Source organism: Vulpes lagopus, chromosome 4 (assembly GCF_018345385.1).
Source record: "Vulpes lagopus strain Blue_001 chromosome 4, ASM1834538v1, whole genome shotgun sequence".
In the NCBI taxonomy this organism is placed as follows: Eukaryota; Metazoa; Chordata; class Mammalia; order Carnivora; family Canidae; genus Vulpes; species Vulpes lagopus.
In genome coordinates, this window is record NC_054827.1 from 51,496,619 (window position 1) to 51,509,682 (window position 13,064).

The following is a 13,064-nucleotide window of genomic DNA, read 5'->3' on the forward strand; positions in this document are numbered from 1 at the left end:
GGCATCTTGCCTAAGTAGTTTTCCGGGGATGTGGAAGATTCACATTGGTATGTGAATTCAAACTCGGAAAGGAATTTATTACCTGCCCTAAAACACATCCAAGCTGCAGTTTAGCCCACAGCTAGCGAGTAGCAGCAGGGCTTCTCACTTACATCTTTTGAACACATCATAAAATCTAGGTCCCAATAAGTTTCTGGCTCAATTATTTCTACTTTTCTTCAAATGTTACTCGTTAGATATTCAGCTTCTCCCAGCTAAAAGTTCTAACTCTCTCAAAAAGCTCTCGGCACGTGTGCTTCTCAGAGCCTTCTGCAGTAAGGCATGCACAGATACTCACCACTGGCTTCCCTATGGACCTCTGGACCCAAATCCTCTGGTCTAATTTAGTTCAATGTGAGCATCGCCATGCGACCAATGGTCAGTCAGCTTCTTGCTGGGCCCCAATTTTCTCATCTATAAAAAGAAGTAAGTGTACTGCATCAGAGGTTTTTAACCTGGAATCCATGATTTGTGAGGGAACCCATTAATCCCTGGAAATTACACGAAAGATTGTGAATGGGGTGTGTTCTGGTGGAAGAGAATTCAGAGTACCACAACCCCCTGAAAATTAAACACGATCATGTTAGGGGACCCCAGGAACCTTTTTAGCACTTAGTGTTCTGCAATCACATGGCTCCCTGTGGCAACAGGAGGGCTTGATTTTTGCTTAGTGTCTGGCTGCAGTTGAATCTCTAAAAGAAAAGATGGCTGGGACGCCTAGGTGGCTCGTTAGTTTACCACCTGCCTTAGGCCCAGGCCGTGATCCTGGAGTCCCAGGATCGAGTCCCACATCGGGCTCCCTGCATGGAGCCTGCTTCTCCCTCTGCCTGTGTCTCTGCCTCTCTCTCTCTCTCTCTCTCTCTCTCTCTGTGAATAAATAAATAAAATATTTTTTTAAAAAAGAAAGAAAGAAAAGATAAACTTGCCTTTTTCCTTCGATAGATTTTTCTGCCCTCACAGAAAGGATACTATAAAACTGCAGCATGGCACACGAGCATCTCTCTGATCTCTGCAGCTAAGATAATATAAAGGGTCATTCCATTCAAAATAGCATGGCCCTGGAGCAAGTCCCTTAGTTTTAATCATAGGCCCTCAATCCGGGTCCTATTTTATTTAGTGGCTTGTTTTGTAATCCTGTATCTACTGTAACCTTCAGAACAAACTGGCAGTTGTGGTTCTTACAACCAAACAGATGTGAACATACCAATATATTCTGAACAAGTCAACAAACTGATTTTCTTTCCCCAGAGAAAGGACAGCCCCACATGGAGAAGGCACCTCAGTTTGCCTAAGCAGACCAGGACGCTAGCCTGCCACCTGAGCAAAGGAGTGAAACCAAACCCCTCCTACCTCTTGTAGGTTGGAGCTCATTATTTCACACACAATAATATTAGGTTACACACTCCCTGTGTGTGGCTGGTTCCCTTGGCAGCGCCCTAGCAACAACTTGAACCAAAAGTTTTCATTACAAACCGCCTCAGTTGGTATAAGGAACTATCTCATATTCCTTACATAGAACAAGACATGCTGGACTTGTAAACAGTGTTCTTAATAATTATATTGGTTTCACTGCAGATGAAAGAGGTGGTTTCAGAACTCCTCCTCTTCCTATAAATACCCTTTTCTATTCTTAGTTATCTAAAGAAGTAGAGCCACACCTTCCACCCTTGCTGCCCTAAGTGTGGGCCACGGACCAGCAGCAGCAACAGCATCTGGGAGCTTATTAGAAATGCAAAATCTCAGCCCCACCCCAGACCTACTGTCCAGAATCTGCACTTTATCCAGATCTCCAGGTGATTCCTAATCACAGGCACATCAAAATTTGAGAAGAACTCATGAGAAATCACCCAAAGCCTCACTAGCAGCCACCTAACCTATGCCTGTGACCTTCCAGCAAATAATTAATGATCGATAAACGTGAGCTTCCTTCCTTCTCCCTCTTAAAACCAGAGGACCACCAGAGATGCCTTGACGAAGGGAGGGGAGGAGGAACAAACCCAGAAGAGGGGAAACTTGCAGACGAGAGAGAGTGAAGAAGAAAGACCAAGAGGACCAGCAGAGTAGGGGCAAGCCAGGGATGGCTGGCAGAGTGAGGGCCCAGGGTCTCCCGCACCCTCTCCAGCAGGGGCTCCCAGCTGAGGCACATGGGTCCCACCTTCACACTTCTCTCCACAGCAATCGACTAATCAACAACTGGCTTGTTTCTTTACAACAATTAATTCAATTAACATCAAAACAAATACCTGCAGCTTCCTCTATTTACCTATTTAATAGTTTTCAAAAATTGATTCTTGGGTCAAGGTGCTTGTTATCTTTTTTTCTAATATATGTTAAAACAGAATCATAGCTGCTGTTAACACTTTGTTAAATGTTTGTGAGCTGTCCCTGGTGGCGTGGGCCACACTGGGACATCTGCCCGGGAGGAATGACCATCCAAGAGGTGCAGCAAGGTCCCTTCCAGCTGGCACAAAATGCGCAAGCCTGGTTCTATTTCCTCATGTTTCTAAACTGCATTGCAGGATACAAGGTGTGCTCTAATAGTTGTTATTCAGGCTAAAGCAGCAGTTGACTGCAGGTCAAACACTCGCAGGGCCACTTATCTAGCATCTGCTTAATTTTTAAGGGTACTGGCAGGAACTTGGGATAAAGATCATGAAGTAACAAGCAGATGTCCCCTCAAGATCCCAGGTAACTCACATATGTTATGTTTACTAACTTTGCACAATGTGGGCTCAGAACGTGGACCTGAAATTAGCCAGCAGCCCTCATCTGGATGCCACTTGGCCTAAAGAAGCCTACACATGAACTCTATGACTCCCGTTCCCTCTGTCTCCATAGTCTTCAACAATTTATAGAACCCCTACTTCCCTGTCATTTGAGAGAAAGGAGATATGAAACAAGCTAAAGACATAAGAATGTGAACCCACTGAGGTGCAACTTTTTAAAAGAAACTTGGAGAAACCGAATACTCTAATAGTAAACAAAATAAATGGGAGGTCAGAAACATACACTAGAAGAGAAGGTAGCAGTTATTTAAATGGGCCAGTTAGCAGCAGTTCTTGGGAATTTAACAGGTATATATACATTGGAAGGTGACAGTGTCTTTTCCATCTCCACTGAGAACATGACATAAAAGGAACAGGCTCGAATCATAGCAAGAGCGCGGAGGAACTTTGACTTGTCAGGGTTTTAGACTCTGATCCAAACTAACAAAGGAAAGAATGGGCTTGCCTCAGAAGATCTTTTTTAATGGATAGCTTAAAAAAAAAAAATCACCCTGACTCTATTGTGGGTTAGGTATGGTTCTGACTGGATGTCAGGGGTGAGTCTATGGATCCTTTCAATCCAGTTATAAAAAGCTCCTAGGACCTCAGTCTCAATCCTTTCTAGTAGTACAATTAATTCTATTGCATTAAATATTGCTCGTGATAAGTGAGCTATCAATGCACTCTGAGTCTTTGTGTTATTTGTGTTTCTGTCCTTTCAAGAAAAGGAATCTTCTAAAAGAGCCCTTTGTAAACAGACTTCCTACAAATCGCATACAGTATATTAATTGCACCATAGGAAGAGGGAGAAATGAGCTTTACTGTAAAACTGAGAGCCTTTTGTAAATCTGGATTTTGAAAAGCAACATGGAAGAGCCCACCCAAGGTAAAGAATGAACTACTGTCATACACAGGACAGAAATTGAGGGCAGTTGGCAGGGACCCAGTGCATATAAAGCTGTTAGCACAGTGCCTGGCCCTTAGGACACAGGCAATACCCAGAAGCTCTTAAAATATCACTAATAGCTTTCTTTGGATACTGCTATTCACTTAACTTCCACATGTGTACGGGGCTGGGGGGAAAGCAAGGATCAATATTGCATCCTGTGCCCACCAGTCTCTTTTTTTTTTTTTTTTTTTTTTTTTTGCCCACCAGTCTCTATCTCAGCTCAGGAACCACGGTGATCCAAATCCAAGCTCCCCAGACCAGCATCCAAGTTCGCTCTGGTTCTCATCTCCTTGCCCTTTGGTCAGGCCAGCCTCTCCTCCTCCACAAAACATCAGCTCCTCCCTGCTCTGGCCCATCCCACTATCCTGGAAGCGGTGAGAGGAAAACAAAAGGGTTGATAATCATTCCCATTGACTGAAATTGAAATACAGGTTAAAGATAGCTGTGGGGGGGATCCCTGGGTGGCGCAGCGGTTTGGCGCCTGCCTTTGCCCCAGGGCGTGATCCTGGAGACCCGGGATCTAATCCCACGTCGGGCTCCCGGTGCATGGAGCCTGCTTCTCCCTCTGCCTATGTCTCTGCCTCTCTCTCTCTCACTGTGTGCCTATCATAAAAAAAAAAAAAAAAAAAAAGATAGCTGTGGGGGGGCACCTGGTAGCTCAGTCGGTTAAGCACCTACCTCTTGATGTCAGCTCAGGTCATGATCTCGGGTTTCTGGGATTGAGCCCCACATGGAGCTCCCTGCTCAGCACAGAGTCTGCTTGTCCCTCTCCCTCTGCTCCCCCTCTTGCTTGTGCTCTTTCTCTCTCAAACAAATTAATTAATTAGATCTTTTTTAAAAACAATAAAAGTTAAAGAGAGAGAGAGAGAGAGGTGTGGAGGAAGGGCACGAGCCCCTTCTCCAAACTCTTCCAAAAAGTAACCAACAGTCCGAGGCCCACACAGTTCACCAAGTATGGAGGAGCTCACACTTCCTCCATGAAACTCTTGAGTTGACTATCTGAGAGTACGTGGCAATTATCACTCACTGCATTTACTAGAATAAAATTATGAATATTAAAATTATATAGATTTTAAGTACCACTGAACATAGAGGTCCAACGCTATTGCTTTTGGTTAAAGACCAGAGCAAGAAACAGCACAATGTAATCCTGAGTCAGAGTCACAGTGAGTAACATTTTCAGAGGAAGTTTCAAAAGAGGAATGATTTCTGGGTCAATTTAACTGTAGAGTCTAAAATAACTTCAGCAGTCAGCTCAAAAGATAAACTGTAAAAGTGATGTACATGTCTCTATCAAAGAGTAAGAAACTGACCTTTCCTGAAACATATCTCAAGGGAACAATGGCTAGAATTATCCCCAAGAACATTCTGGTGAAAGGAGGTGACAGACTGGAAGAGTCTAGGTGGATCACTCATCAGTCAAGGCTGCCAAAGGGAAGATGGGTCCCAGAAAAGGTTTGTCTCAGTTTGGAAAAGATAAAGTTGGCCAGGGAGTGAAGCATTTTGGGTAAGTCTAGTCATTGTGAGCACTATGTCTGCCACAGCCTGCCTGCTGGAGAGCTGAGGAGTCACAGTAGCAATGTGCACTGCTCAGAAATTGTGTCTCCACCACCTCTCACCAAGATATGTTGAACTCCTAACCTGCCCCCACACCACCTGTGAATGTGACCTTATTTGGAAATAAGGTTTTTGCAGATGTAATCAAGTCAAGATGTGATTATACTCAATGAGGATGGGTCCTAAGACAGCACAAGTGGAGTCCTTTTTAGTAGAGAAAAGAGTCAGAGAAAGACTCACATGGAGGGGAGACAATGTGAAGAGACACAAAGAGAACCCCACGTGACAATGGAGGCAGACTGGAGCCGTGCCTTCATAAGCCAGGCAAGGAAGGATCCTCCCCTAAAGCCTAAGAGAGAGCCTGGACCAATCGACACCTAAGCCTCCCAAACTATGAGAGAATCAATTTCTGTTGTTTTAAACCCCCTCTGCGGGACGCCTGGGTGGCTCAGCGGTTGAGTGTCTTCCTTTGGCTCAGGGCATGATCCCAGATCCTGGGATCAAGTCCCACATCGGGCTCCCTGCATGGAGCCAGCTTCTCCCTCTGCCTGTGTCTCTGTCTCTCTCTGTGTGTCTCTCATGAATAAATAAATAAAATCTTTAAAAAATAATAAAAATAAAATAAATAAAAATAAAAATAAACCCCCTCTGCCCACCCAGCTTGTAGTCCTTTGACCAAAAGCCTGAGAAAGTGAACACATCCCCCAAAGTGCTACGGCCTCTCCTTCGGGTAACCACATCCCTCCCTATTCACATAGATACAGGTGCATTGGGATAAGCACAAGAAGTCCACAGTCATGGCCTTCCACACAGAGCTCCCCCCAAACTTGGGAAAATCTCGTGGGCATCTGCTGAACTGCAGACATTTTGGCTGTCTTTTTTTTATTTTTATTTTTATTAAGAACAAATTTGTTAACATTCACAAAAATAGAGCAGTATAATGAACTCCTATGTGCCCACCCCACAGCTTCAACAATTATCAACATTTTGCCCATTTTATTTCATCTGTCCTCCTCCCATGTTTATCCTGCATGGAGGGGTGCCTGGAGCAAGCCTTGAGTTTTCAAGCAAATTCAACACACCATTCCAGGTCACCTGTAAGTGCTTTCGTTCAAACTGCTTCAGACACACTTTCTTTGGTCATCTTCGAGTTGTATATTTTAGTAGTTAAGCAAAAGGAATGAAGAACATTTTATGTCTGAGTCCTCTGTTTCTTTTCCTTATTCTTTTTTCTTCTTCACAGTTCAGTGGTTTGTAATATATTCGGAGTTGCGTAACTATCACTCAATCTAAATTTAGAACATTTTCATCATTCCCAAAAGAAACCTTGTACCCATCAGCAGTTACTCCTCATTTCTCCCCCCTCCTTCCAGCCCCAGACAACCACTCATCTACTTTCTATCTCCATAGGTTTGCCCACTGTAAACATTTCATATATGTGGAATCCTACAACCTGTAATCTCTTGTATCTGACTTCTTTCACTTGACCTAATGTTTGTGCTTGCTTTGGCAGCACATATACTTGGCATGATGTTTATAAGACGCATCTATGTTAGGGCATGTATCAATATAGCACTCCTTTTTTTATGGTTGAAAAATATTCCACTGCATGTATATACCAGTTTTGTTTATCCATTCATTAGTTGATGGAGATTTGTGTTGCTTCCAGTCTTATGACTATTCTGAATAACACTGTGATGAACACTTACGTGGACATATATTTTCACCCTCTTGTGTCGGTGCCTAACAATGGAATAGCTGGGTTATATGGTCACTCTATGCTTAACATTTTTTCTCTGTGTTTAACATTTTGGGGAAACACCAGACTACTTTCCACAGTGGCTTTACCATTTACAATCCTGCCAGCAATGTATGAGGTTTCCAACTTCTCCATAAATTTTCTACCACTTGTAATTGTAACTTTATTTTTATTCCAAACATCCTAATGGATATGAAGTTGTATCTCCTTGTGATTTTGATTTGGGTTTCTCTAATGACTAAGGATGTTGAGCTTTTTTTCATGAGCTTGTTGGCTCTTGGCGTAACTTCTTTGGAGAAATAGCTCTTCAGATTCTGCCTATTTTTAAATTGGTTTGTCTTTCTAATTTGTTGATTTGTAAGAGCTCCTTATAAATCCTAGACCCAAGTTCCTTATCAGATATATGATTTGCAAATACTTTTCCCATTCCATGAACTTTTATACTTTCTAGATGGTGGTCTTTGAAACACAAAAGTTTTCAATTTGGGGATGCCTGGGTGGTTCAGTGATTAAGCGTCTGCCTTCAGCTCAGGGCGTGATCCTGGAGTCCCAGGATCAAGTCCCACAACGGGCTCCCTGCTTCTCCCTCTGCCTATGTCTTTGCCTCTCTCCGTGTGTCTCTCATGAATAAGTAAATAAAATCTTTAAAAAAAATTTTTTTTTCAATTTGATGAAGTCCAATTTATTTTTCTTTTGGTGTATATCTAAGAATCCACTGCTTGAATCAGCATCACAAAGATTTACTCCTCTGTTTCTTTTTAAGAATTTTATAGTTTTAGTTCCTACATTTAGGTGATAACCCATTTTGAGTTATCTTTTATATATGATGTGAGATAGTGATTCAATTTTTCTTGTATGTGGTTATAGACATGACATCTTAATTCTATTTCTTTTTTTAAGATTTTACTTATTTATTGGAGAGAAAGAGAGTGAGAGAGAACATAAGCAGAGCGGGGAGGGGCACATGGAAAGGTAAAAGCAGGCTCCCCACTGAGCAGGGAACCCCACACAGGCTGATTCCAGGACCCCGGGATCATGACCTGAGCCAAAGGCAGACACTTAACTGACTGAGCCACCCAAGCATCCTCTTAATTCTATTTCATATTAACTTGTTCTATGATACTGTACTTCAGTTTTCTGAAAATCATCTTTTAGATGATTTTCACTAGACTACCGCCTACAGTGATTAAAAAAAAAAAGAAAACCCTATGAAGAAATATTTTAAATGAGGAAGTGGTTAGCCCTTCCCTCATTGCCTGTCATCTGTAATTCATTTCCCCAATTTTACACGTTTCCCCCTTTTCTTATAACTTTCCACAATGCAGTGTGGCAGTTGGTTGACTTGTTAGTCATAACTGTACAAATTAGTTCTGCCCTAAAACTCAGATATGCAATTTAAAAATGTAATATAACTAAGACTTTGGGTCCAAAAACATGCCCATTGGTCCTAATAAATCTGAGGTAAAAAGATAGATACTCTGCCCTTAGACAATTACAGCCTAGAAAGAGAAAACAACAGTATGTACTCAGATAACATGGAGTGAATATGAACATAAGAAGGAGAGAGTGGCTGTATGGGAGGGCTGAGAAGACATAATAAAAGGAAGGAACCAGAACAAAGGCTTAGACTAGGACCAGACATAGCATGCCCATGTCTGATGCCATCAGGACAGATACTTCATCTACAGGGAATGGTCCCCACTCATCCCCAGCAGATTATAACCCCACAGAGGTAAGCCTGGAAGACCCAGGAGGGCTAGACTTTCTTCTTTTTTTTTTTTCAAGATAAGTTGAAAAAAAAAGTCTAATTTTTATGTGTAATCCTTCATTTTTTAAAGTTGCTAATGACTTAAATTTTTAAAACTCTACAGTGGGTTCCTCAAAAAGCTTAACATAGGATTTGGACACTGGGTGGCTCAGTGGTTGAGTGTCTGCCTTTGGCACAGGGCGTGATTCCAGAGTCCCAGGAGCGAGTCCCACATTGGGCTCCCTGCATGGAGTCTGCTTCTCCCTCTGCCTATGTCTCTGCCTCTCTCTCTCTCTCTCTCTCTCTCTCTCTCTGTGTGTGTGTGTGTGTGTGTGTGTGTCTCATGAATAAATAAATAAAATCTTTAAAAAAGAATGGGACTCAAACAGATATTTGTTATGCCAGTGCTTGTTGCAGCATTATTCACAAGAGCCAAAAGGTGGGAACAAGCCAAGTGCCCACAAGTAGATGAATGGATAAACAAAATGTGGTCTGTCCACACCACAGACGGGATGTTATTCAGCAATAAAAAGGAATGAAGTATTGCTACATGCTACATAATGGGTGAACCCTGAAAACATTATGCTGAATGGAATAAACCAGATACAGAGCACAAATATTGTATGATTCCACCATATGAAATATCTAGAAGCAGATTCATAGAAAGTAGATAGGAGGTTACCAGGGGCTGGGGAATTATTGCTTAAGGTTACAGAGTTTCTGTTTGGGGTGATGAAAATGGTGTAGAAAGAGATGGTGTGATATGATGTAGTGATGGTTGCACAACACTGTGAATGTAATTAATGCCACTGAATTGCACTTAAAAATGGCTAAAATGGCAATTTTTATATTTTACATAATTTACCACCACCAAAAAAATCATTTACATAATTCACCACCACCAAAAAAAAAAAAAAAAAAAAACCAACAACAACTCTAGAGCAGCAACACAAAATGTGTTAGGGACTACTATGTGAGCTGTGGGCCACCGGTTTGACACCTTGGGCTCAGAGTGATTAACACTGGACACCTCATGTGCACTGAGCAAGGATTCAGTAATAATGCAAAGCTCTACACAAGACACTGGGCTGAGAAGGGAGATAAAATTACAAATATATATATTCTTTATCCTCAAGGAGATCAATGGCCAGAAACACGCCGAATAGTAGTAACATGACAGTACTTTCAAGAGGTTCCTAAATGTAAGTCAAGAGATTCAGAGAGGAAATCACACCCAGTTGTGGGGAATCACTAAAAGATTTTTGGAGGTGAGAGAACTTGAGCCAAATACTGAAGGACAGATAAGAAAGCAAGGCTGCTCCTGAAGAGAAAACATGAGTCAATGTCGAGAGAAAGAACAACAGAGGGTATATTTCAGTACAGAATCCAGTTTGGCTGGAGAAGAATCCAAGTAGAGAAGTAGCTGCAAAGGTAAGAAGAGACCAGGACAGGGGCCCATGAGTGCCAAACTGGGGATTCTCCACTTAAACTTGAGCAAAATGAAGTCCTCAAAACTGTCCCTGAGATTGATTAGCTAAGTATCAACGTATAAAATATATTGAAAGAAAAAATATATATATATTGAAAGAGATGACAGAGGCTTTTGAACAGCTAGGTGAGAAGTAAGGAAGGTCTGGCCTTGAATAGTAGCTATGGGATGGGAATGAAGAGGAGGGTGGGAATGAAGGGGAGGGGGAGGGGGCTCTACAGAGGAGTAGCAGAAGCTGATGGCTGCAAGGGGGAGAGGGAGAATCAGAATGGGGCAGAGGGTAGTGGCTATATCATTTAGGGTGTAGATGATTTTTCAATTCCTTTAACAATGAAGATGAAGGGGGGGGTTGTCATCATTTTGATTCATTTTATCAGTGCTTTTAAGTTACGAGAGACTAAAGTAGAAGAACCAGGAGCATGGAGGAGACTAGAGACTAAAGAGAAAAAGAAGAGTGAACCAAAAGAGCAGAAGATGCATGGCAGGAGCAGAGTGGAAAGACCTGGCGAAGGGTCAGGATGGCACAGATGGAGGGGAAGTCAAGAGAACATTTTTTTGGGGAGAGGAAAGAAGATGGCTTCCTACTCATTGATAAGATAAGAAGTGAGACTCTGATGGCTCAGTGATGGCACATCTGTTGCAGAATGTGACCCAGGGAGCCAAAAGAAGTAGAATTCCAGGACTGTGTAGTGTCACTGGGGCCCAGGTGAGGCTGGAGAGCACACACATATAGCAACCCCTTCTGTGGCCCAGACATCAGTGCTTGGCACTCTAAGTGGAGGAGAAGGGGAAAAGCTTAGGCCAACAGCTGGCTTCTAAGATGTTTAGGATGAGTGTGATAAAAATCCAAGAGTGAGGCATTGTTGGATCACCAAAGGCACATCTTTGAAATGGTCAACCATGGGGTTTTCAGAGCTCTGTGAAGCAATAAGAGGAAGCACCTGGGGTGACTGGCAGAATGAAGGGAAGCATCTCCAAAGAGCAAGTCACATAGTGATCCCTTCTCCTGCCCCCTGACAAGATAAGGAGCCAATAGATGGGAAGCATGGTCAGGAGGAAGTCAAGTAAATGCTAGCAGGAATGGGCCTGGGAAGGTATGGACAGAGCCAAAGGAGTTGAGTCTTGAGGGACTTCAGAAGGGAGCCTGCGCCCAGGACTTAGTATAAACTCCAGATGCCACATGCACCACTCTTGGGAAGAGTGTGTGAATAATTCAGAGAAATGCATTATGGCTTTAATAAAATCACTCAGAGCACAGGTCCTTCTGGGGATGGACTAGGTCTCATCACTTACGTGAAAGAAGTTTCCTGAAAAAAGAACAGTGTGAGAGAAATCAAATACAGATCAGGGGTCTAATCTCAACTGTGCTAATTGGATGTGAGGGCGATCTGGCTGCGACATCTGTCACCCCATTGATCGCCAGGGTTGATTCGGCTGATCTGGCTGGCTAGGCGGGTGTCCCCTTCCTCCCTCACCACTCCATGTGCGTCCCTCCCGAAGCTGCGCGCTCAGTCGAAGAAGACGACCATCCCCGATAGAGGAGGACCGTTCTTCGGTCAAGGGTATACGAGTAGCTGCGCTCCACTGCTAGAACCTCCAAACAAGCTCTCAACTGTGCTAACCAAGCCTGTGCTCTTTGGAATAAATGCTGAATGGCCCCATTCACTCATTCATTCATTCATTCCCTTTGCCTTGGGGTCCTCACTTTACAATGGGCCTCAATCTCTGTCCTACCTATTTCATGATGTTGCTCTCATGATAAAAATGAAAGCTACTTCAAAACATTTCACATTGAAGCACCCCCAAGTTATCCCACTGTGGTGAATTTTAGATAACTACCCCTTGTGCTTTAAAATATGGTGTAACATGTATGAAATAAGCGGGTCATCCAGTAGGGCTTAGAATGGGCTTTGATCCAGAGACCAGGTCACGTTTATGACAAGTGTTGACCCTGTACAAAAGTGAAATAGTCCTCACACCCAACCTCCTCCTGTTTTCTCTCCTCACTCATGGTGTGATCTACACAGACCCCAGTGTTTGGTAGCTCATTTTGGAGCTAACTCCAATGGTCTAGCTCATTTTGGAAATAAATGCACTTGGATGTTTTATTGGTAAAGCTGCATTTTCCTCAGAGCAGGTGTGCCATGCAGCCACAATGAAGGGAAAATAGAAAATCTCTAAAGCAGTAAATTATCACTCTCACTCAGACAGTGCTATGTCACTCTAGACAAGTCACCCAACCTAGCTGTGCCTGGATTTCTCTAAACCATCCTGGAACAATTCTGGTGACACAGAGCTAGAAGGCAAGGAGCCCCAGCTAGGAAGGAGGAACATGGACACGTCACAGTTTGAACTTGAGTGGATCCAAGAAAATCGGTGCTGGAAAAGTGGCAAGAGAGAAAAAATGCCTTGCTACAAACATAAGATGGGATACACAGCAAGCGCTGTGCAGTGATGAGAGAATGGGAAGCTTAGCTAAAGGAGACCATGAGACCTGTGGCCTGTCTTGGGTTGACCAGATGAACAATGATCCATTTTGAAGTATGGTATGACATTAGAATGATTTTTATACCGGGGATTCTGCTGCAGCCCAAATAGGGACAAATGTGGTAAACTCTGGGCCCGGAACCACACTAGAGGGTTTAGTTCTGAGAACAGTGGGATGTGGCATTGAGGTAATTTGGTGTTGTTAATATTTTCTGAGTTAGGGCTAGTGATAGGTAGGGATGTGAAAACACCTGGTTGAAATGCTATCCTGA

The 13,064-nt window shown here is 43.0% G+C and overlaps 1 protein-coding gene across 1 annotated transcript in view; it reads right to left on the reverse strand.

Moving 5' to 3' along the window:
• Positions 1-337: 337 nt before the first annotated feature.
• The window catches only part of SLC37A3 (solute carrier family 37 member 3), an 82,855-nt gene continuing 70,128 nt past the window's right edge, over positions 338-13,064 (reverse strand). The window contains exon 14 of the mRNA XM_041753420.1: positions 338-453. Coding sequence (XP_041609354.1) covers positions 379-453 — 75 coding nt within the window. The 3' untranslated portion in view covers positions 338-378. The remainder of the gene's footprint in view (positions 454-13,064) is intronic.